Source organism: Amphiprion ocellaris, chromosome 6 (assembly GCF_022539595.1).
Source record: "Amphiprion ocellaris isolate individual 3 ecotype Okinawa chromosome 6, ASM2253959v1, whole genome shotgun sequence".
Classification (NCBI taxonomy): domain Eukaryota; kingdom Metazoa; phylum Chordata; class Actinopteri; family Pomacentridae; genus Amphiprion; species Amphiprion ocellaris.
Genome location: NC_072771.1, coordinates 27876959 through 27892529, shown reverse-complemented (window position 1 = coordinate 27892529; position 15571 = coordinate 27876959). Strand labels below are relative to the sequence as shown.

General features: G+C 41.1%; 1 protein-coding gene across 4 annotated transcripts in view; it reads right to left on the bottom strand.

The window, feature by feature from the left end:
• Window positions 1-2420: 2420 nt before the first annotated feature.
• ccser1 (coiled-coil serine-rich protein 1) overlaps window positions 2421-15571 on the bottom strand; it is a 119350-nt gene continuing 106199 nt past the window's right edge. Inside the window, exon 11 of one of the 4 annotated variants that reach the window (XM_023275764.3) lies at window positions 2421-7430. In XM_023275764.3, the coding sequence (XP_023131532.1) occupies window positions 6642-7430 (789 nt within the window). In that variant the 3' untranslated portion in view covers window positions 2421-6641. The remainder of the gene's footprint in view (window positions 7431-15571) is intronic. The other 3 variants (XM_035950726.2, XM_035950727.2, XM_035950728.2) reach the window with 3 other exon arrangements.

Below are 15571 nucleotides of genomic sequence, written 5' to 3'. Positions count from 1 at the left end.
TGTTCTGGCCCTGGGCTGCTGCACTCCTCCTCTGTTGTTTTCTGGATTGTACTCAGCTGCATGCCTTCGTCCATCCGGCCTCCGTTGACTCGTCCCGCCTGCCGTCTCTGGAGCTGAAGCTGGATTGAAACAGACCAAAGTACAGTCCAATCACGATGCCAGCTGCCTCTCAAAAGGCTCCTTCATCTGGCAGGTGGCAGCACTTCTTCTGAGGGGAAGCTGAGCTGGCCCGGCAGAACTTTGGAGATGTGTTCCAGTGGTTGGTGGATGTGTGGGGAGATAGAGAGGGACCTTTGAATTGTTCACAAAGGAAAACAGGGAACCCATTGGTAATTTTAGTTTAGGCTGCTACTGCGGTGTGTTTTTGGATTTTAAGAGGTGAACAGGAAGAGTTTTTTTTCGTATTGATTATCTTTTACTTTGTTCCTGGTTGGAATGCCCATCAATGTCAACATGAAGTTCACCTTTAGTTTTGTTTATTTATTTTTATTTTACTAACACCCATTTGTTTTTAACCCCCTCACATGTTGTGTTGTTGTAAACTTACTCTTTCAAATAAATTCTCGTCTAACCCTCTGGAAACCAGCGTTTGGACTGTTTTTGTGTTGCTCCTCACCTACTGACAGCTATGGACTAAAGGCTATACTGTGACGTTTTTAGAGCGACATGCTATACTATGATGTTTGTTGGGCGACACACTATACTATAGGCTTTTTTAATTGATATATTACTGTGACCTTTTTTTTGTTTTTGTTTTTTTTGTTTTTTTTGTAGCAACATATAAGAATTCGAACAGTTTTAAAAGTTACTATACTTTTACTTGTGCAATGAAATTATTATTCTATGGCATTTTTTAGATGACATATTATACTCTGATGTTTTCTTGAATTACATACTATTTTGTCAATATACTGCACTATGACATTTTTTGAACCACATATCATACATGACAATTTTAGGCAACATTCTATCATTTTGCGCTTTTTGAACCACATAATAATCTATGTTTTGTTTTTTTTTTTCTTGCCAACATGCTGTACTATGAACTACAGGCCATATTATGTTATTCTTGAGTAAAGTATACTATACTTTGACATTTTCTGAACTACATCCTATACTATGGCATTATACACAGAGTACTTTGGTTACATGTTGATTTATAATCTAGATTTTTTTCTGTTTTGTTTTTTTACGGGATTACCACAGACCTGACCGTGAACACCGTCGACACCCACCTCAGGGAGACGCTGCCTAAGATCTCAAGGCTGCTTGGTCGTGGTCTTTCTGGCACGTACTCTTCCAAGATGAGCCGGGAAGTTAAACACTGATGGAATGACACCAGGTCTAAGCCGACAAACTTCCAATTCCTCCTCAACCCATAGTCTCTGGGAAACCTACATGGAGTAAGAAAAGTAGACAGAGAAGTAATTAAGTCTGTACACAACATATTAAAAAGAAATCATGCTAATAAATTAAGTACAAAGAACCGAATTCGCCAATATACTGGAGACCAGAGCTATTTAATTTGATAAGTATAACTTTGTTTAGTAACATTTCAATTATTTGAGAGCAGTCCTAAAGAACTGCCTATAATCCCAATCATAAAATGGGTTTGGAGGAAGAACATAGATGTAATCTGGATATACATGAGTTAGGCTTTATAACTACTATTGGTAGTATTGGTGGTAGTAATAGCAATGTGACTACTACTAGTACTAGTGGTAGTACACTCACTACTGCTGCTGATACTGGCACTGCTACTACAACTTGTAATACTATTACAAATGCTGATACTACTTCTACGACTCTAACAGCTGTTTATACTACTACTGCTGCTTGTACATTTAGTATTACTACTACTGCTTGTACAACTATACTACAGCTACTATTAATCGTCTGGTATTTGGTTGTCAAGCTGCTAGCTCACCTTAGCGTTTTGCTAGTGGCTAACTAGTTAGCTCTCATAGACTGGAAGCTCTCAACAAGATTTCATAATGAAAAAAGAGCCAAAAACTATTCTTACCTATGAAAAGTCATTCCAAGTTTCCTTGTCTCAATCGTACTACGCAGTGTGTAATTGTATGCAGCACAGTGAGCTGGCATACTTCTTGTTTCCGTTTTCACGCTGTCTACATCAACGCCCCCACTAGCTTAGCCTCGCCATAGCACCGGTCACTCACTGACTCACATTGAAAAATAGCACAGAATGAATTGTTACGTGTTTATTTTGTTTACAATATAGGTTGGATTTTTTTTTTTTTTTTTGTGCGCAGCGCAGATTTCTGTGTGCGGAGACCGTGTCAGCAGTGCGCAATTGCGCACGCGCGCAGCTTAGAGGGAACAGTGGTCACCGATACGCCTCATTTTAGAATGAAAATCCACATAATGACAAAAAAAAAAGAAAAATTCACAGTCTCAACTGAATGTTTTCATCAATTTTAATTGTATTAAATATTAGCAATAAGGACACAGTGGACAAAAAATCTTTTGATAAAACATTGCTCATGTGAACAAACAATTATGACAGTGACAAAAACTGTGCTGGACAAAGACTAAAGAGAAATACTTTGGGTAAACATACACTGCAAGGATATTCAACCATAGATTAGCCCATTCAAAAAAGTTGTTGTCAAAGAGATAAAATTAGAAGGCCCACGCAAATTGGAAAACAACTCTATGAAGACAGAGTTCTTTTTGTTCCTCCAAATTTGTGTGGGTGGATTAGGTTGAATGAATTCATAGGCTAACTGGCTTCACAGTATGAGTGTACCCAATAGCTTTATATACTTAGACGTAGATGTCAACCTGAACAGCAAAAAGCAGCTTTAAAAGATTATCATCATCCACTTTTCAGACACAGAAGTTTGCAAAGTCATGTCTTTCAAAGTCATCTCAAGCAAGAACAGCCAGAGCGCAAAGGAGGGATTTCAAAGAAAGGAAACCGATGAATCACCAATCAAACACATCTATGAACGAGTGAACAGGCTTTAGCAAGTAAAATTTAACATGGCATCTATTACTTTTGTCAAATTTATTTTCTGATGTGTAACTGTAGCCTGAAACTCTTTGGTAATAGCTCAGACCTCTGACTGCACTTGACACGTCAATGAAAACAATCTTGTTGTGTTTTAAACTCCTTTGTGGCAACTACCAACATATGTGAACCCTAATTTAATCGCCATTTATGTGAACTCAAACTGTCCATGAACCAATATTAATATCAATGAATCAATAATTTATGTACAATTATATATTTTAATTATTACAGCAATTCGAAAGGAAAGAAAAAGAAATACACAAATAACCTTAAAGAGCTACGACAGCATACAATCTGTGATTCAATAAAATCATAACAATAACATGATTACTATTATTGTTATCTCCATCATGATTATTACCACGACTATTATCTTTATTCATTAGTGCCAAGACGCTTTTCAGGAAACTGTTCCTGTGACAATAAATATAAATAAGGCAAAAAACAATAAATAACCTCCCAACAAGTGGAATGTAGTGTCTTAAAAGCGCAACATGCTGTTCAGAAAAAATGAAGAATTGAGGTTTATGAGGTGTGCCTTGTTTCCCAGCAGTGAAAGTCTCTATCAGTTTTCAATTTTGAAGTTAAAAATGTCTTTGTACAAGACTTGTATGCCACATTTTGAACTGCCAGCTCAGACGTGGCCTCTTCCTGTCATGACATGTAACAAAACCAACAGCCTGCCTCTGCGGTAATGCTTCCCAATTCGGACACGGCTGAAATGAGTACAGCGGTATCAAGCATGGTGAAAAAAACAAAATCTGAGTGGGCAATGCAAACAGGGTTAAATAGCCTCATACAGCATTTCACACCGTGTCAACTACACTATGATGCATGCATCGATGAGGGATGCAAACAGCATTTCTTAAGAGGTTAGCAGCAACAAAGCATTGCTGCCCTCCACCTGTAGACAAACCAAGCAGGGAATGTTTACTGCACAGTACAGCTGCAGCTTTCAGTCCAAGTCCTCGGGACCCACATTACTGCTGCCCGTCTATCCTACTAGGTAGTTAATTGCATTTACCAGGTGTAAAATTACTCCCTGATTAGAAAGCTGGAATGAAAATCAGCAGCACTGCAGGTCCCAATGGCCAGAACTGAGAGCCACTGCAACAGAGTCTGTAACATATACACTGAATGACAATAAAAGCTCTGGGTAAGTAGGCTAGGCAGAGGAGAGAGATAGAGAGCAAGGAGAGACCTGGGAGATGATAGAGGAGGGAAGGAGGAGGCGCAAAAGGAAGATAGCGGGTGAAAAAAAGAGGAGAGGAACAAAAGCAGCTACAGTTTGCATGCTGTGGAGAATGATGCTGGGGGACACAGGGAGGCAAATGTACTGCAGAGGGAGAGTAAGTAGAGTGTATACATGAAAAAAATAAGAAAAATGGGTGGAGACAAACAGAGACGGAGGAGACGATGGATGAAAAGGGGGAAACTAAAAGAGAGGGAGCGGTGTCGAAGCAAAGCAGACACCAGCTTGGGAACAGAGCCGCCTTCCTCCAGGCTTTTCTTCACCTCTGCCAGGTCTTTGCCTCATGAGGTGTGCATTACAACACACACATGGTTTACACAAGCGCCTTGGAGCCAGGTGCCATTTAGGGACAGGCAAGGTCAACAACTTTTTCAAAATCTAACATGGCCTGTAGACACTGGGAACTGTGAACTACTCGCCTGTATTCAGCAGCAGGGCAGACTCCCACCTCCCGGCAGACAATGTAATATTTGTTTACCCTAAAGCCTGTGGGGAAAGATGGGATTGTTCAATAGTCTTGTCAGTTCAACAGAGCAAATTTATTCAGCAGTGGCAGATTGAACAAGTTGTTATGCAGCCCAGTTGTAAAAGAGGTGGGTTTTCTGACTTATTAAATTGTGACACGTTTTGTACCAAAAGTGTGAATAATGTAAGACTCGGCGGGTCATGGCAGTTACACTTAATGTAAATTTCACTCAAAAGGTATCTGCCAGTGTCCAAACCAACGTAATTGCTAGCCTTATTATACCGACAGACATCTCGTTAGATCAGTTTTAAAAAATGTAACCAACATCTGAGACCAGGAAGATAAAAGAAAGCTAGCATATAAGGACTGGGTATCAGTGGAAAAACTTTTTTACCTATAGGATGGTTTATAAAATGATATTTTTCTGTTTCCTTGATAAACAACTGTCTGTGCAAAACTTTTTCTATCATTAGCTTTTCTAAACTGAATCAGACTCTACTGAATTGACTGCTTCAGTAAACTTGTAACAGAAAACATGTCTGTCAACTGCAATGCCATTATTTCAGAAATGTTTCTTTTTGAAACCTAAAAATGGATATCGACACTGCCATTTAGCAAAGCACCAGTAGATATCCCAGATCAACACTCAGCCCTAACAAAGATTCAAAAGGATTCGTTCCAAAATGTGATAATTTTTTCCCCATTTCGGGCAAAAACATCATTCTAAGTTTGCCAAACTGAAAATGTTGCTCGGTTCAAACTCACTTTCTGAAATGTTTTGATTCTGTCAGCGTATATATGTGTCAAATATCCCATTTTAGAATGAAACTCTTCATTTCAACTGCACTGTACTATTCTAACATTGCAGGTAGACATGAATTCTTTTATATGATGAGGGTAATATTGCAACATCGTATTTCTACAAAGAACAGTGGTCTACTATTAAGTCAAAACACCATACAAACAGGATAATATCTTGGCGATTATCTGAACATGTTGGGTTCCCTTCCTGTAACACTGAGATGAAAGTTGAGACATTATTATGAAAAGACTTTAAAAGTCACCCGAACCCCAGTTTTGTTGCAGTACAAAATGTTCAGCTGTATGTTTTTCCTAAATTTTAAAAAGCATGCAGTAAAAGGATAGTAGCTGTGGATGTTTATCTAAATTCTTCCTCATCTGGACCTCTGTTAGTGGATCATCAAGGAAGGAGGATTTGATCCGATGTAGGATTTGGCAATGTGAGAGCAACTATATCCTTACAAGCGTAAATTATGGCCAGTTCCTTAAGCAGCAAATGGTTTTCACTGGCAAAAATGGTCAAATAAATGGGTATAAAAGTAATCTGTAACAATGCACACACCTCATCTCTTCATTAAGTTACAACACCCTGTTATTTGTGCAGATGTTGAAGCGGAGAGTTATCACAGATGGCGTCTTTGTGTCAGAGTGTCTTTAAATGTGCCTGCCTGCTTTTGTGTATGTACATGGATATGAGGTTGTGAGTCTGGGTGCACTTTGTGCATCTGTGGGCGTAAGCACATCTAAACTGTCAGCATGACACAACGTGGGAGTTCTGATAGACGGGTGAGTGCCTTTTTTCACACTGGCAGCCTGATATGTGCATGTGCGCGCGCTAGCATATGAGCGTGTGTTTAAGTGAGCAACTCTATGAACAAAATGTCACCAAAAGGCTGGCCTGGATTGCAAAGAGAAGCAAGTGTGATTGTAAGCGCATGTAGTTGATGATTTGGAGGGCGCGGGCAGCGAAACATGAGCAACTTTTACAGAAGGAGCAGCACTTTTTCTTTAAAGCCACGCATGTTGTCACTAGAGTTGATGAAAGGGCTGCTAGTGGTTGGAATGGTGTGAATGTTTGTTTGCCCTCAACTGTCTCTCTGCGTCAGAGCTTGCAGTTCGGCAGTATGTAGGGAATGTTGGAGGAAGACGTTTTTACGACTGTAGCTATGCAGAGAGAGAGGGCCTCGAGGTGGTTGTCCTAAACGGCCGGTAAATGTGGAGGATGAGGAGGAAGAAGAGGAGGCTGAGGACGGAGTAGGAGGTGGAGGGGAGGCCTGGTCGGACGATGAGATGCTCGGAGAGGGGCTTCCTCTGCTCGCGACGCTGTGGAGGCTTGAAGAAGCGCTGGCCCCAACTGCACGAGGGATATGACTCTGGGGATGGTGATCTCCTCCTCCTCTCCTTACCCCACCTGACTGACTCGCTGCACCTCCTCCTGGAGTTAAGGACTCAGACGAGGAAGACACCCCTTCTGGCTGCTTGGAGGACAGAGATGGAACTGGAGTGTGATTAGCAGCCACCACAACGGAGCCTGGATATTGATTTGGACTAAGGCCCGGGTGTGAAACTTGAAGCTGGGCAGATGTAGTGGAGGAGCCTTGGGCTGATGACGCAGAAGTGGCAGAGGACAGGTTAGAGGAGCCTAGAGAAGGGTTACGGACTGTGGATTGTGCCAAGACCCCCTGGCAGTGGCGCTCCTCCCTGGCAGCGTGTCGCTCAGAAGCAGTGGGCCGACCATGCAGGTGGTGGTGGGGGAGGTGCTGGTTAGAGAGGTCCCCTCCTAGTGCTGGCCCCAAACCCCGCACTACCCTTCGGTCCCTTGGAGCCAGGCTGCTGCTGTTGCCTAGTCCTGACCACCGGCCTGGATGATTGGTCTGAGGGAGAGACGAGAAAAAAAGAGACAGATGTTAAAAAAGCTTTTCTAATTTACTCTGCTCTCAGTCTGTCAGCGAGTGTGTGATGTGAGCCTGCCATTTTTCAAAAATTATTCAATGAACATCTCGAGAGAAAATAAGCGAGACAGAGGAAAACACAGACAGACAGAGATAAATAGAGAGATGGGGAACATGAGAGAGGGAGAGAGCTGTTGTGTGCTCACTGTAGATTGTTAATTGGGTGACATTTGGAGAACGATCTCTTTGGGCTCCTGTAGCTTCATCTAATTGTTTCTAAACCAACCGGAACCTTGCTCACTAAAGAACAGACACACAAATGCAGACACGCACACACACATATTAAAAGAGAAACACGACAAGGTAACATGTGCATGTATGGAGATATGCACAGAAAGTATGCTCAAATCGCCACTCACAAACCAGAAAGCATCTCACTCTCTCTATCACACACACACACACAGACACACACACACACACACACATGCACACACACACACACACATGCACACACACACACACACAATGGGGAGGATGGCGCATAAAGCTCAATGGCAGAAACAGGAGCCACCTGTTCTCTTTCACACTCCACTGCACCTCCTTATGCAACATATCTCATCGCTGCCCCCCTTCTCTCTCTAACTCTCCCTTTCACACACAGACACACACAAAACCAAAAACCACACTGGGACCAAGTGTGCAGTGTTCACGAAAGAAACACAATCTCATCCGACACTGAACCTCATGGGAAAGTAAGCCGAGCTGACATTTGCCAGCACAATGACTTGTGTGTGTTTTTCCTGTGTGCGGTGTGCATATGTATGAGCGTGTGTGTGTAATTGTACACACTTGGACTGTGTGCGTGTGTGCTACATGTGCTTTCATCATATATCCACGCATGCAAATTACTACTAAAAGAAATTTAATTACTGTGTTGAGCCTGTCGACAGAAATTTGGTACGAGAGGTAGGACTGTAATTAGCCAGAACACAGCTAACTGAATAAATACAGTATAACAATGGCAATGCTAATTCAATGAAACGGTCTCTATTCATGAGCTTATACTGTCAGCCTGAAATCAAATTAACGAAGGGAAGCAAAGAGGAGCAAAAGTGGGTAGATCACAAAAAAACAAATAAAGGGTGATGGTGTGTGTTACAAATTATGCTTATTGGGCAGAGAAATGTTGGCTTTGATATATAGCTGGCCACAGATTCAAAAGCGAGATAAAATAAAGACTGAAATGAGGGGTTAGGGCACCTTATGGCTGATTTCAGAGTAATAATCAATACAACCTAACATTAAATCTTTCTGTACTATAATCTTACTTACATGTAGTGATGCAAAGGTCAACACACATCTGTCTAGTTTTCTATGAGAGCTCACACACCACTGACTCTTTGACACATTGAAAAGTGCCGCCAGCACTCAGGTCACTTTCACCGTCCTCTTTCTACCACTGCTGACATGCATCAACGTTCCAGTAAAGCTGCACCTCGCACACTGGCTACCATAATCTGACCACTTTATCTGTCCAGTGTGTGCTACAGGTGTCAATTTACAGCATGGAGTGATGCAAAATGGCCAGAGTGTGTGCTTAAATACTTTTGGAGAGCTTTTATTGTGTTTGGGATGTACGCTGACCTTTACACAAATGAACCAGAGTTATACTGGTGATTTCTGTAATATGAACTATAATATTGGGTTTTAAAGGACAAATTATAGTTTCAGCTTCACTAAAAGTACATCTTGGGTCATTAGAGTTACAAAAAATCCAACCATTTTGTACATGGTACACACCTTTAATGAGTATTTGGACAGACAGATTTAGTAGAGTAGTCCTTTTCATGCAGTAAAAAGAAAGTAGTACTAATTATACTGTATGGTTGGAAAATTCTGTCAGTTCAATGGCTTGTGAAAGCTTCCAGTCCCTGAACACCATCAGACTTTTAATATCTTACTGTGAGGTGCTATTTTGAGCTTTTTTTTTTTTTTTTTTTTTTTTTTTGCATTTCAAAGTATGAAAGGATTCTGCAAGGATTTAGCTGTGACTGCGCCGGGTTCTAAATTAGTCTGAGGCAGTATGGAGTACAGTGTGAAGTAAATATGATAAATAAACAAGGTCCTTGGAAGAAAAAAATGAACCAGTAACCAGGGTCAACCTTTCTTTGAACCTTTTTGTCTTTTTGGTCTTGATACTGATCTTTAAGTCTGGGATACATACCATTTTCTCTTACGACTTTAAAGACAGCGTTTTCTTCTTTGTTCAGATTTTTTTCTGCTTTCCCTTTAATGCCTTACATATGCATGTCCCCATTTCTGCCTGGCACAAAAAGAAAAAAACCTATTATAGTCAATATGTACATCTGTTGGCGGTGTTTTTGGGATTCAGACATCTAAGAGTCACGGCTCATGAAAAATGTTGACTACAAAAAGACATTTGTTAATACAATCTTAATCTGTCCATGCGGCTCGTCTCAAACGCCTGTAATACCCCACCTACAGCATACAGAAACATGAAAGCAGTACCTGACATACACACTGGATTCAGATATTTAAACTGAACTGAAGCCAAGCAGTCTGCACTGTAATAGTTTAGTCTCTGTATACTTTCATGTCCAGCTGTGATTTTTCATTTTTTTGTGCCAAAACATCAAACAGTGTCGTTGTCTATACAGCTCACTTAAAGAGCTTTGGGAGTGCATCTTTGCTTTCTAATGGGCTCTAATGGGTGGATAAACAGTACAAGACTTCTTGCAGATTCCTTGATCTAATAAGGAGGAATGAAAATTTCCATCCCAGCCAAATTTTCTACATGGGGCACTGTGAAAAAACATGAAGAAATTGCCATAGTGTTAGACAGCTGCTTTGGTCCTGCGGGTTTATGTGGGATGTCGTAATTAGGGCTAAATTGCTAATCTCATGAAAAAAAAAAATCTGTAGTGTTTTTACACCCTTAGAAAATAACAGAGGGTAAGGTGACAACAGCAAGACACAAATTGGCAGGCACCTTTGAAAGAAATAATTACCAGGCACATTACAGGAGTTGATGCATATGCTTTGTATCAAAGGGACTTCTCAGATGCTTAAAAAAAAAAAAATGAATCAAACGAAACTTAACTGTGGTAAAAGTTAGAAGGTGCCTGTGTGAGTGCAAAGGAAGGACAGACAGACAGAGAGAAAGAGAAAGGTCAAGCACAATGACGAAAGTAAACAAATAGAGGAAAAGGAGCGGAAGGACAGGAGGAAAAGAATGAGAGACTAGTCAGGAGGTGATTAAAACCAAAGATAAAGAAAAATGAGACCAACCGTAGAACAGACAACGCTGTCCAGAGAGAAAGAGAGCAGGACTGATTTACAAACTCAGGTGTCCTTTCTCAAGTACACGCTCTGCGGCAAGCAGGCTGCCTCTTTGCCAGTGACAGAACGGCCTGAGTGTGTGTGTGCAAACACTCTGGAGAGTCTCTCTTTCACACACTATCCTATAAATACACACAAACACACACGTGTGCACACACACACACACAGGCCTAGGTAAATCAGAGTGATTTAAGGGGGCCTTCTCCTGCAGCCTTAGCTTTTATTGGGCAGTGAAGAACACAGCAATGTTGTAATGGCCAAGTTTGCATAAAAGAGCTCCTTAAAACCCTAAACAACCCTATACAACATTTGCTATGGCCTGTCTTAATAATTTTTATGCTGGGAGAAGAAAGATTTATTTCATGAGTTTTGTTTGCCTCAAACTGAAACCAAGCACAGCAACTTTTAGGTGTAACTCAGGCCCAGTGTAGGCAAAGTACCACTACTGTAATTGCCATCAATCACACACCATGGCGCAGTATCCTTACACCCACATGCCTAATTCTAATGAAGGCCATGGGGATGAAATGTATCGGACCCCAAAAGTTTCCAGCTCTTTGCAGTGAGATTAGAGAGGCAAAAGTTTGTCAATGTGAATTCTTTATATTCTGCGACACCCACATTCTCTGTGAACAAAGTAATCCTGCGGTTCTTTCAAAGTGTGAAACACTGGGGTGTGCAGTGCAGATACAATAACAGTGCAGTACACCCACACAGATGGCACTCCTAAATCCTATTTAGACTATAACCAAACACATTTTCCAACCGTGATGCATGAATCCAAACCGTCCTGCCTCATCCTGTCTACCTTTATCTGAACAGACAGTCTCATTCATATTTGTTTGCATATTTATGTCCACGGTGACAGAAAGATACAGTTGGCAGTGTGCAAACATGCAGAACCCAAACAGTAAATTTGGCCTCACCTCTATAACCACGATGATCCTGTTGTTGTTGAGGGATTCAAAAGACAAAGAAAGCCTCTTTGAGCTGTGAGGTAGTAGAAAGTACATCATAACCAACTGCCTTTTCTCTAAGACTTAAAACAAAAAAGCTCTAATTTACCACTAGTACAACACAGAGGTTTACATCATGTTTTGGAAATGGAGGAGTGGTATAAAGAGCTTAAACAAGCTGAGAAATCTGATGTCAGCACTCGTGGAATCCCACAATTCTCTACCGAGCATCCTGTGCTCCTGCTTAGATCGAACCATTGAATATTCACAGACGTGTTGTGTACAAAAGAGTCTCTAAAGGCACTTTTCCAGATAAACCATCAACAAGCAATAAAACAAGGAGTGAAACTAAACCTGGACCTAGCATCTCAAGGCCAAAGCATACCTCTACTTTGAACTTGCTGGTTTTCATCAATACACAACCCTCTTAGGAAGTGATTCTGTTGTACAGCCTGTAGCAGCATCTGCGCTTTTCCTCCCTCCCTTCATCTAGACTTTGTTTATTGTGTCTTCCATCTTTGTCTCCCTTCTTCTCCCTGAATCTCCTTACCATTTCCCTTTCTACAATTTCCACCTCCAGTCTCACTCTGTACTGGATTTCTACACAAAATAAAATTACATAATATAATACTGGAAGCACATTAAAAGGTAGGAAATACAGAAGTAGTTAATCTGCTATAGAACAGGACAGTAATTGCACCAAAGTTAAAACAGGAGAGGACGAGGCAAAGCAAGTAAATGACACTAGGGCTCCATGTTAACAATGTGAACTATTAAGCAATATAGATGTTGTGGGAAAGACATTTTAAAAAAGAGGACGTAGATATCATAGAGCACTGCACATTGTTATATATTTTTTATAGCTGCGGTCAATTACTTTGTATGAAACTACACTTATTTAGAGTTTCTCCAAACTTGATTATAAAGTGGGAATGGGATTTTGTTGTTGAAATGGACATCGTATTACTTAAGACATGAGTTCTTGTGCACATTTAATAGGTTTAGGCGGAATATTACAATGTGTGCTTAATCTTTGCAATTAAGTCAAGTTTTTCCATTCAGCAAATGCTAATGCTTTTAACTCTGTGGCTATTTGGAGTTTGGAGATTACTGGGGTTTAACAGGACACATGTTGATCTACGGCAACCAGCTCAGGACTCTTAAAATACACTGAATGTGTGAACCTCTTCATGGAGTATGAGCGTCGGCATCAAGTCTGTTCTCTTCCCATATGTGCCTGTTCTTTACCTTCCTTGTCTTTGACTTTCTTTGCCCTCCCTTTACCTCTCTTCCCTTCACCTCTTCTCTCATCCTTCACCGTCTTGCTTGTTTTTGTCCTTTTTTCTTTCTTTCTTCGTTATGTAACTTGGTGGTTAAGAGTGCCGGTGGCAGGCAGGCTGAATACAACCTGACAGGCAGAGGATTGATGGTATGCTACTGCAATCTGGAGACCACACAGAGGGGGAGTGAGAGAGAGAGAGAGAGAGAGAAAAAAGAGAGAGAAAAAGAGAAAGACAGAAAGAGGGGGAGGGAGGAACAGTTGTGGTGGGGTTGGGGCTGAGATGATCAAGAGAGATGGAGAGTAAGAAAACCAAAGTTGAGCTGTCAATCCAGCCCACACTGCAGCAAACTGCCAACCAGCTGGCTCGATGTCATATCCTGGACCTTCCCGCTGGAGGTGCACACTGAGAGATAGGACACTAATGTGATGCACTGCACAGTTAATCGGCCCATAATGCTACCAATCTTCAATGCTGTCACTGTGCTATTGCAAAAATTATTGACATTAGGCTGATGTTATATTGAGCAACAGCAGCCAAGCACTGTAACCTGCTGCAACCCACAAGTATCAACAGGATTGTGTCTGTCTATAATGTGATAAATATTTAGACTTACAGTACCTCAGATGGGGCAGCTCCACTGCATATCAATGAGGCTAAAGGCCTGAATATATTAGACTGTCTGAAGCTTAGTCATCACTTGCCTATTTTTCTACAAACAAACACGTTTTACAGCACTAGCTTCAGGGAAAGGTTGCAAATTTAGAACCATAGAAAGCTGTATATACAACATATAAACCATCATGTGCACTCACATATGTTCAAATACACAAATGGGAAGTGAAAGGAGACTTTGCTTAAACTGGAGGTTATATCAAGTATGTGAGAGTCACATCAACTACTCCTGCTACCTTGACACCTCTGTGACATCTTCCAACAGCTTTGTTCTCAAAAGCAATGGAGATATATATTGTTGTTGGTACACACTAATATATTTTGTAAATCTTTTCTTAGCCAAATGATTCAGACTCACTTTTTCTAGCCCCATCCTATCTGGGCAGCCAGAAATCTTTCAAGGCAACTACAAACATTAATATCAATGGTACAGAGAGGGGAATTTTCTTCAGAAATGGACCTGACAGACCAGCTTTAAAGTGCATTTGTTTGTTGTTGCCATCTATGAAATCCTGAATGTAGTTGCTATCGATAGTTAACGTGAGCATCTTGCGACCAAAACTGACTGACAGCTGATTATATGTTGCCTGGCAACAGCAAGATGCCTCCTGCTGATAAAACACCTCAGTGAGATCTGCATCACTGCGGGAGGTGCGTGCATCACCATCTACCTTGGTTTAGAGGCTTCCAATGTGATCTCAATCCAAGACTTGAACTGTTAACCAAGGGTCTGATCAGTGATTCTAAGTCACAACTTATGATTGTGGATGTTGAAAAGTGTATAGCCCCAGGACTTCAAATTCCTCCCAGAGTGAAAAAGGCTGGCTGGCAAGTATTGAAGCCAGTGCCATGCTGTGGCCAGGAGGCCTAATGAGGTTTCTTGAGCAGCTCTGATGGGCATGGATGCTGAGAGTCTGGCATTGTTCATCAACCACCATCTCCAACAGGTCTGTGTGTGCACGCACGTACACAAGTCTGTGAGTGCGTGTGTGTAATCATGGCAAAACTCATCGACCACCAGCCTGTGCCAATATGCTTGGTGAACATTGCCCAGAACTGCAAGCAAGATGAGTGGGATGGAAAAAGCAACATGAGTGAACAAGTAAAGACAAGTGAAGGAAATGAGAGAGGGTGAAGGGGGAGAGAGATGGAAGAAAGAAAGTGAGGTAGAATAAAAGGGTTGAGAGGAAGTAGCAGAGGACAAAAAAATAAGTGCAGGGACAGGTGAAAGAAAGTGGGAATAAAGTTAGGGAGAAAAGACAAATAATACAACTAGGAGAAAAGAGAAGGTCAAGAAGTAAGGGGAATGGATGGCACACAGGTCTCAGGAAGAGAGGAAATGACAGGAAGAGTGTAGAAAGTCTGATGGATGAGGGGATCACAAAGGACAGAGTGAGAGAAAAAAATGACAGCACAGACCCAAAGTTACAGAAGATGAGAGAGAGGGATAATTAGAAAGCTAGGAATTGGGACAAAAGGAAGATATGGTAAGTGTGAGAGTGGTGGCATCAATATACGACAAGAAAGAAACATTAGCTACTCAGTAGTAATCAATGTGTCAAGAACACTAATTTCTGAGTCCTGTTGATATCCAAACAAAGAACAGACATGGGTGCTTCTTAGTTTACATCAATTTCACTGTACAGGTCAGCACATGTATAGAAATATCTTTGTATGCATAACACTAATATAGGTAATAACATTATGGTTTTTATCAACAGCGCAACTCTATTTTTAAAGGACTGATGGCAATTACATGCTTGTCGTGTGCTGCCTCTAATTTTGGCTCCAGGGGATTAGCTGCCTGATTTAGTCATGAAGCAGGTTTAGTGGTTTACCTAATGAATACTGT